At 53.9% G+C, this 8,856-nt stretch overlaps 1 protein-coding gene across 1 annotated transcript; it reads right to left on the bottom strand.

Moving 5' to 3' along the window:
- Positions 1–4,258: 4,258 nt before the first annotated feature.
- Positions 4,259–6,716, bottom strand: CLEC3B (C-type lectin domain family 3 member B). Its single transcript, XM_004581400.2, has 3 exons — positions 6,475–6,716; positions 5,097–5,195; positions 4,259–4,807 (listed from the first exon to the last, which is right to left on the bottom strand). Exons 1-3 carry the CDS (start codon positions 6,599–6,601, stop codon positions 4,407–4,409), a joined length of 627 nt encoding a protein of 208 aa, XP_004581457.2. The 5' UTR covers positions 6,602–6,716; the 3' UTR covers positions 4,259–4,406.
- Between the last annotated feature and the right edge of the window lie 2,140 nt (positions 6,717–8,856).

The following is an 8,856-nucleotide window of genomic DNA, read 5'->3' as shown; positions in this document are numbered from 1 at the left end:
GTCTGCAGTCCGAGAGCCTCAATTCCTAAGAAAGTCAAACATTCCTAAGCTATGTGCCTCTCCATTCCAGAAAGACACCGAGAAGGAAGCTGCATAAACAACTCATTCATCCAAATACTGGCTTGGCAGACCGTGTTGGGACATGGCCCATGTCCTGCCCCCATGGTTACTGAGAAATCCAAGGGCACAGAGAACTTGTGGTGACAGTGGTGTCGTCTGAGGCAGCAGCCCAGTAGACTGTGGAAGATATGCTGGACAGTGTGTTCTGCTGCTCAGGTGGGTCTTGACTAGCAGGTGACCGACGTGGACATGACTCTGGCCAATAGAAAAGATAACCTTAAAGGTTATGGTGTTACTGCCATATATGTTGTTGTGTATCGAGATGGTCAGGTATATATCCATAATGGGTATAACTTAACATATATAAATTATAGCTCAATAAAATTGATTTAAAATGAAAAACTTGGGGCTGGCATTGTGATATAGCAAGTACAGCCACCACTTGGTGTGATGGCTTTCCATGTGGGTGCCACTTCGAGTCCTGGGTGTTCCACTTTCCATCCAGCTCCCCACTAATGGCCAGCGAAAGCAACAGACAATGACCCAAATGTATGGGCTCTTACTATCTATTTTTTTTTTATTTTAATCCATTTGGATGGAAGATCTTTCTTTCTGTCTTTTCTCCTCTCTATATATTTGACTTTGCAATAAAAATAAATAAATCTTTTAAAAAGATTTATAAAAGAGATAAAGATTTATTGAAGAGATCTTTAAAAAAATTCATGGGAAATGTGTAATATGAGAAACCCATGAATGACTTTCAAAAAAGTTTGCAACAAAAAAAACCTTACTTTTTAATTCCATTTCTTTGCAGACTCTTCGCAGTCCTTTCAAACCTGGTAAGCTTGCTTGTTTTTCTCATTGATCTGTCTTTTGTTAGCCAGAGGCCATTCAAATTAGGAGCACCTATGGTTTAGAAGTCATCATTTTTCCACCCCAACACTGGCCTAGTCACCTTTTAGACTGAAACAGCAGGTCATGATTTTCTGTTAGCTTTCATTTTGTGTGGTAGAAAAGCACATAACTGTGGAAAACTAAAATTGGAAGGCATGTTGGTGAGTATTTTACAGATGAGTAAACTGAGGCCCCGTGGAAGGAAGGGTGATTGGGGGATGGCGTTCTTCCAAAGTGGTCCTCTCCCGGCCAGGGGGCAGCTCTTTAAAAGTTCTGCACTTCCTCTTGTAAGGCAACCCGGTGGCATTTCTGCCAAGCACCGTCTCTTCGAGAGGCCCTGGTGACATGGATGCTTCCAGCGCTAATGTGAACCACACGTTTGTCTTTATAAAAGGGTTGGGGTCGAACCACCCCAACACATCCAGGAGGAAGCTGTATTTTCAATGACACTTGCCTTAAATGACATGGATAACACGATCCTTTGGAGATAGCAAAGCCTTTGTCTTTGATTTTTTTTTTTAAGATTTCTTTTTATTGGAAAGGCAGATTTACAGAGAGAAGGAGAAGTAGAGAAGATCCTTTATGTGCTGGTTCACTCCCCAAATGGCCACCATGGCCAAAACTGAGCCAATCCAAAGCCAGGAGTCAGGAGCCTCTTCCTGGTCTCCCACACAGGTGCAGGGTCCCAAGGCTTTGTGCCATCCTGTGCTGCATTCCCAGGCCACAAGCAGGGAGCTGGAGGGGAAGTGAGGCCTCCGGGATGTGAACTGGTGCTTATATGGGATGTCAAAGCTAGAGAATTTTAGCCATGTGATGTGGGTTCTGCTGGGTATCCAATCATTTCAATTCGCTCTTATTGAACCTCTCCCGTGAGCAAGACACTGTGCTCTAGTGTGGCCCCAAGCCAGGGGCTGCAGGCGATGCTTTTGTGGGCTAAGTCAGCCCTAAAGTAGAAGAGGAATGAGCACAAGGCTCCAGCTGGAGGACCAGTGATAAACTGGGGTGGGGATCCTCCGCCCGTGTTTATTCCATTCTCCCATCCCTGAGCTTTTGTTTTTAGCTCTGTCCTGAAGCAATGGACCGCACTGCCATGACTAACATCAGCAAGCAGTAAGCTAAGTCAAGCCTGTGGGCACGGATTCCCCAGTGTTATTCCTTGATAACTTTCATTTCAGATGCTGAGACAGGAAAACATTCACTCTGTGACGGCCCTCACACATGTGGGGCGTGTCAAAGGTCACAGGTCCTCCGCAGGGGACAGGCTCACTACTTGCTTTGCCAAGAAGTGCCTTCCTTGGTGTGGTGGGACCATAACTGTGACCAGCTGGTAGAGCGGGATACAGGTCTTCACTCCCAGCCCTGGTCTGACTCCGTTCTGTCTGGTGTAGGTGTTGGAGGAGTGAGTAGTAGCTCTGAATCTTACTTCTCTTTTATCCTCTCTGTCTCTCACTCTTGCTCTTCATTCACGCCTTTTGAATAAATTTAAAGAAAAAAAAAAAAAAAAGACCATGCAAGAAAGCAATCTTACTTGTCATTGGTGAAGGGACTGATGTTGCAGCATAGCCCGCAAGGCTGACATCCCATATCGAAATGTCAGCTTGAGGCCCATCTGTCCCACTTCCCATCCAGCTCCCAGCTCATGCACCTGGGATGTAAGGGAAGATGGCCCAAGCACCTGGATCCCTGAAGCAGCTGCTGGCTCCTGGCTTCAGATCAGTGCAGCTCTGACCATTGCAGCCACTTGGGGAGTGAACCAGTGGATGGAAGATCCTCCTCTCTGTAAATCTACCTTTCCAATAAAAAATAAATCTTGAAGTAAAAAAGTATATTGGCATGTATGTGGTATGATTCACTGAAACACTAGTTATGCCTAGATGATGCCAAATAGCTAGAAGACAGCTACACAATCTATACTTTTTCTGCATATTAACTACCGCCAATTAGGGAAAATGTGTGCTATTTGTTTTTTGGGGATGTGGCTTAATTCACTTAGCAAAACGGTCTCATTTTGTATGATCAGAGGACGAAGAACTCACTGATCTATACACTTGCATGCATTTCTTGGTATGCATCCTGTGTGTCAATCAAATGTTTTTAATTAGAAAATGTGCTGGTCGAAGTCTTCCTAAAGCTAAGGGCGTCTGTGCTGGAGATGAGCGGTGAAGATTCTGTTGTCCACACTGCCACCTGCTGCCAGAAGCTGGCAGTGCGTGCTCCCTGTCCAAGGCGTCCAGCAGTTCCCTCTCCTGGACGCATGTGCCACACTAGGGGCATGGCCCCCTCCAGCAGACAGCCAGACCGTTGAGGGGTTTCACACCCCTGGCCACCCCCATCCCGTGAGGAAGCCGAGTAGAACGTGTGTGTTTGTGTGTATGTGGCTCGGCTCTGCTCTGGGGCGTCCCAGTGTCTGTGGGCACCCTCAGCACTGGAGACATCAGCTCCCTGCCCTAAAGGCTGGCCCCATGGGCCGCTTCCGTGCAGCCGGACCTGCACCAAGTGTGAGCGTGGGAGCCCTGCAGACTGCCTCCCCACCCACCCCATCCACCCCATCCCTTATCAGCTTCTCAACCAACCACTCACCACACAAGCTCAAGGACGAGCAGGGAGGAAAAGGTGTTTGCCAGACTGTGGACAAGGAAGATGCCTCACTGGGTGCACTGGACCCTTGGCTGGTGTTTTGTTTCTAGTCACAAGAAGCCAGCCAGCGGTCAAGGCCTTGGAAATCAAGCCAGGGATGGGGGTGGGGTGAGTGGGGGTAGTCCCAGCTCTGTGGCCAACCCAAGTTCCTGAGCTCCCTTGGGCGTAGGCTTTCTGTTCTGGAAAAGGGAGACAGCACGGACATCGTGTCCTGAGTGGCTGAGACCGAGTTAGAGGTGGAACAGGTGTAAAGTTCCTGAGTGGGGCAGGGGGAAGGGCCGGAGCTCTGTGAGAGTGACAGCTGTGACTGACAGCGAGCCACTCCAACCCCCCCTACACACACACACACACACACACACACACACACACAAACACTTACTTTCTGGGACCAGTGGGTTGAGGTGCACAGCTCCTCAGCCCCTGCCCACCCCCACAGTAGGGCCCGGGATGTCCCATGCATCTCCCAAAGGGCAATCCTAAAACCGAGGGAAGGAGTCCGTGGCTGCCTGGGGCTCCCCAAATGAGCTTGGAGAATCACCCCATCCGGCTGGTTCTCCGCTCCTGGGAAAGCACCCGAGTATTTGGGGATGGAGGAGGACTGTGGTGTGTGCGGTGTTTGTGGTGTGTGTGGCGCATCGCTCACAAATAACACACGCAGAGGCTCAAACAAGTGAAGGCAGAGGCTAATCCCAAGCATTCAGGGATCTGGGCCACTTTTCTGGCCGAAGAGGGAAAAGGAAAACGGGTTCCCTCCGCGCTCCCACCCCCGGCTTCCAGCCCAGGCCCTGCCCGCTCTGGCGTCTCCCCTCCAGGCCCTACACGATGGCAAACTGGCAGATGTAGGGCAGCGCGTCGCGGCAGCGCTTGTCGAACCACTTGCCGTTGGCGGCGCCAGCCAGCGCAGCGCAGTTCTCCGCCTTGCCGCCGTCTGGCTGCGCCGTGATCTCTGTCTCCCAGTTCTTGTAGGTGATGCTGCCTCCGGTCATGTCCACCCAGGCGCCCTCTGCTGCCATGTCGTTGAGGCCCAGCCAGATCTCGGCCTCGGCGCCCAGGCTCTGGCGCAGGTACTCGTACAGGGCATCGTTCTCTGAGCCCGACTGCGGGGTGCCCAGGGTGCCGCCGCGCGAGATGCAGTCCTCGCTGGCCTGGTGGAAGGTCTTGGCCTGGGCGAAGGCCAGGAAACACTTCATGTGCACCTTGGTGCCCTTCAGGCAGACTAAGAGAGGGGAGACGCTGCTGTCAGGGGACTCTTCAGCTCCAACTCCGTTAGCTCTCCCCGTCCCCCAGGAGGTCCTACCATCCCTGGGGTGAGTCCCCCTACCTTCCCAGAGCTGCTCTCCCCAGGGGCTGGCCAGTGAATCCTCTCTCAGGACAGCCCTGGGGGTCACGCCATCACCAGACCTCCCTCTGCGGTCAGCTGAGGCTCCCCTGGGTGGGTGGATGGGTGCAGGAGGGAAGGAGAGGATGAATCCGGGGCCTTGGGGTGTTTGGCTCCGCACACTCACCTGTCTGCAGGGCCTGCTGCTCCTTCAGAAGGGCCACCTCCTGGGCCAGGCTGTCCAGCTGGTTCTTGAGCTCCTCCACCATCTTGGGACTCACAATATCTGGGAGGAAGTGCAGAGGGAATGAGAAGTTGGCAAGGCCAGAAGGGTGGGGCTTGTTCCTCCACAGCCTCGCAGTCCATGCCAGGGGTGGTCTCATCCATTGCTCCTGGCTTTCCTGCAGCCCAGGGGCCCATGCCCCTGGCTCCCACTGAAACGAGGCCGATACTGCACACCTGGGCATGCATGGAAAAGGCAGTCACTCAGGCCCACTCCTGACCCCTGACCCAGCACCTGCAGAGGTGGGGCCCAGGCACCTGGGTTTTAGGCGCTCCCCCGACCCTATCCCCCATGTCAGCTGCTGACTGATGTCTGAATGGGAGCCACTGTGGCTGGCCTCTTAAGAGCAGGGACCGGGCACCCAGCAGAGATAGGAAGACACTTTGCAAAGTGCACAGGAAAGCGTGTTTGCTATAGTCCAGAGCATTCTGAAATCCAGGCCTGCAACGAGGAGCCCTCAAAAATGGCTCTTGTGAAACACCCAGGCATGGATTTCAAACCCTGGTGCACTGCAATCCGCTTGTCTTCTCATTTGGTGTTGGTCCCTGCAGGCAGAGAGGCCCGGCAGCATGGGCAGGTGGAGGGAATAACACAGAAGTGTGCTTCAGTCCAGGCCCAGGCCACTGGCCTGCACAGGACCCTGGCCTCCACGCGACCCCCTCTCAGGAGCATACCCACCTGGGGTAGGACTTGACGTGCCACAAGGAGAGGTTCGGCGCATCCCTGATCCCCTCTGGTGACACAAGCCCACACTCCCACCTTCCAATCGCCTAACCTCTGCCTTTGAGGCTGTGTCCTTGACAAAGAGCACCCCTCAGTGGCAAGTCCAAATAATGGTCAAGCAAGGGAAAACCCCCTCCTTGCCCCAACAGAGGCTGCCCGTGGCCCACCTTTCTTCCCAGATCTTGTAGATACTTCCAGAAAAGTGCTATGCAGACCCTGTTGATCGATGTCATCCCACAAATCCCTTTTCCAAGACAAATGTCAGTGCGGCACCCGTTCTGTCTTTGCAGACCTTCTCTGAGTCTGTTTCCAGCTACCTCCACCCTGTTCTGCATGGCAGCCATGTGGATACCACCCTCCACTTGCAGGGGAGGCCTAGAGAGGGCCGAAGGCAAGCTGGAAAAACTGAGGCTTGGCGGGGGGGTCACAGAACCAAGCCCATGCTGCCAGGCCAGAGGTCTGGTTTCTTTACAGTATGGTGGGACTGAGTTGGGGAGGGCAGGAGAGAAGAAAGCAGGCAAGGGTTCAGATCTAGAAAGTTCCCTGTCCCCCTCCTTACCTTTCTTGACATTGGCAGCAGCCTTCTTGACTTTGGGGTTTGGTGGCCTGAGTGTCGGTGACTCGGCGATGACCTGGGTCAGCAGGGAGAAGAGGCAGAGGAGCAGGGAGGCGGCCCAGAGCTCCATGCTGCTGCCTGCGGAGCGTGCCTGGGTCGGAGAGCAGTGGAGCCGTGCCTGGCGCGGGCTCTCGTCTTAAGGCGGTGGCCGCCGGAACCTCTGTCCAGGAAACCCTCCCAGCCTTTGGCAGCAGGCAGGCCAACATGAAAAAAAACTCAAATAAAAAAAATTAAATAATAAAAACGAATGCCTGCCAAAAGAGGAAGGCCCTGGAGGCCAAGGAACACCCGCCCAGCAGCAGCCTGGCCCTGTTTTTCTAAAATTCTGAGAAATTCACGACAATTGTCAGGGCTCATGTTTATGGAGTGGTCACTGGGGTGGGGGTGGGGCTGGGTGGAGCCACTTGCTGGGCCCCGATATCACAGCAGCAAGGTCAGGGCCCAGCAGGTTGGAGGGTGGCCCCGCAGGGTCAGCAGCAAGCCTGGTCACATGCAGGTGCACAGAGGAAGCAGGTGGAGCCCCTTCAGACAGTGCAGTCAGGTTTCTCAGTCACATGAGAGAATCACATGAGTGCAAAGAGAAAAGCTGGTATATTTAAACTCAGAATGACTATTTAGTCGTGCATGGCCCCCGTGGACTTGAACGTGGGCGGGTCCACTCCCCAGCTGGCCTTGGGCACGCCTTGTAAGCCAGCAAGCTCTGCAAAGCCCGTAGACACCAGGACCTTCAAGTCTGGGAGAAGTGGCTGGTGGTCCCTGAACAGGTTGCTTTGCCAGAAAGCAAGGAATTGCTTAAAGGATAGCAGGAGCACGTGTGTGGGACTCGGTGCCGGCTTGAAGGAGCTGCCTGCAGCTAACATCAGGGACCAGCTGAGCAACAGAATGGACAGACAGCCCAATACATGCAGACGTGATAAAGAAAGGAACACATGGAAAGTCAAGGGCCTCCAGAGGATGCTTATGGGGGCTCCAAGGATCTACAGAGAGACAACAAGCAAGCAGGTGCACCAAGTCAAGGCCATGAAACAGCATGGGGCTGCAGGGAGAAGGTGGCCTTACTCCACCACAGCCACTGTCAGAGCTGGCAGCCACTGGCTGGGGAATGGGGGAGGCAGGCTGAGATCCCAGGCAAGGACACCAGCTGGGCTGCTGGAGTATGGGGCGGTGATGGTCCCTGGCTGCTGTCCGGTGGTGATGGGGGTGGGGAGGGGGTCCTGCAATGTCCATCCTGGTGACAGCTGCCTGGCAAATGGGGGAGGGGCAGGGTGTCCTTTATTTTCTAGTCTGCGTTGGAGATTGTTTGGGAAAGAAAATCCAGGTCTGAAATAACTCAGGCTTTTCTTACCCTCCCAGGGATGCGAGGCATCCCGTGTGGTTAGGGAATGGTCTGCCCCGGAGAACCAGAGCGCTGGGGTGGAGCCGAGGGTCAGAGCTCTGGGTGGGGAGCAGGGGCTGGTGTGGTCCTTCAGTGGCGCTGGGCGCTGCCCCGCACACTTCTGGAGTGTTAAGCAGCTGGGGCCCTTGGCAGGACAGTTTGGGTTGCCTGAGAGTTATGTAACTTAAGTTAGAGGCGGGCGGCTGAGGGCAAGAGAAAACCAGTGTTCCTGTTCCACTTGTTCTCCACTGACGGGCAGTCTTGGTTTTTTTCACGCCATGGGGCCACTGGTGGCTAGGACATGGAAGGAGAAGTGTGCTTTCTAAAACTGAGGTTGCCAGAAGTCCCTGGCTGTTCAGGATGGGCCTGGGTGTTGAAGCCTTGCCCTGGGGGTGGAGGTGTAGGACAGGGAAGGTTCTAGAACAACACTGCTGCAGGGATTTAAAAAACTCCCCTCCCCTAGGGACTCATGGTGGACAGTGCTGGGGTCTCGCAGGGCATCTGACACACCCAGGGCAGGGCAGGGTGTGGCAGGGTAGGGAGGTGGCCCCCTTGCTGAAGGAGTGACACACAGGGTTTGGCTGGGCGATTGCAGAATGAATGAAAGAATGAATGAATGTGAGCAGTGCTCCAGGCAGGGAACCCAGCAAAAGTGTTCCCCATTCTACATCTAGCAGTGGGAGTGGAGGCACTGGGAGGATGCAGAGCCAGACTTGGGAGGGCAGAGAGGGAGTGGGGGTGGGGCACACTAGGGGAACAAGAGAGGAAGCACCTGTTTGCCATTATCCCCCAGGCAAGGTAGGGTCACGCCATCACTTGTTGGGGAGTGGTGGTGGTACGTGTGTGTGTGTGTCTCTCCCCTACTTGGTGAGTGATCTTCAGACATGGCAGGAAGGACAAGGCTTAGGGGCTGGATGCACAATCTGTAGAGAGCTGGTCTTTGGTCTTCA

The sequence above is a fragment of the Ochotona princeps genome, chromosome 21, assembly GCF_030435755.1.
Source record: "Ochotona princeps isolate mOchPri1 chromosome 21, mOchPri1.hap1, whole genome shotgun sequence".
Taxonomy (NCBI): Eukaryota; Metazoa; Chordata; class Mammalia; order Lagomorpha; family Ochotonidae; genus Ochotona; species Ochotona princeps.
The sequence above is the reverse complement of the archived record's forward strand: the minus strand, read 5'-3'. Positions and strand labels throughout refer to the sequence as shown.

What these genes read in the sequence shown, in the direction of transcription:
- CLEC3B (XM_004581400.2), bottom strand. Translation starts at nt 6,601, where the DNA reads ATGGAGCTCTGGGCCGCCTCCCTGCTCCTCTGCCTCTTCTCCCTGCTG. An exon ending in TGCTGCCAATGTCAAGAAAG is followed by an intron (nt 5,196 to 6,474) that starts GTAAGGAGGGGG and finishes ACTTCCTCCCAG; the next exon opens with ATATTGTGAGTCCCAAGATG. An exon ending in GCAGCAGGCCCTGCAGACAG is followed by an intron (nt 4,808 to 5,096) that starts GTGAGTGTGCGG and finishes CCCCTCTCTTAG; the next exon opens with TCTGCCTGAAGGGCACCAAG.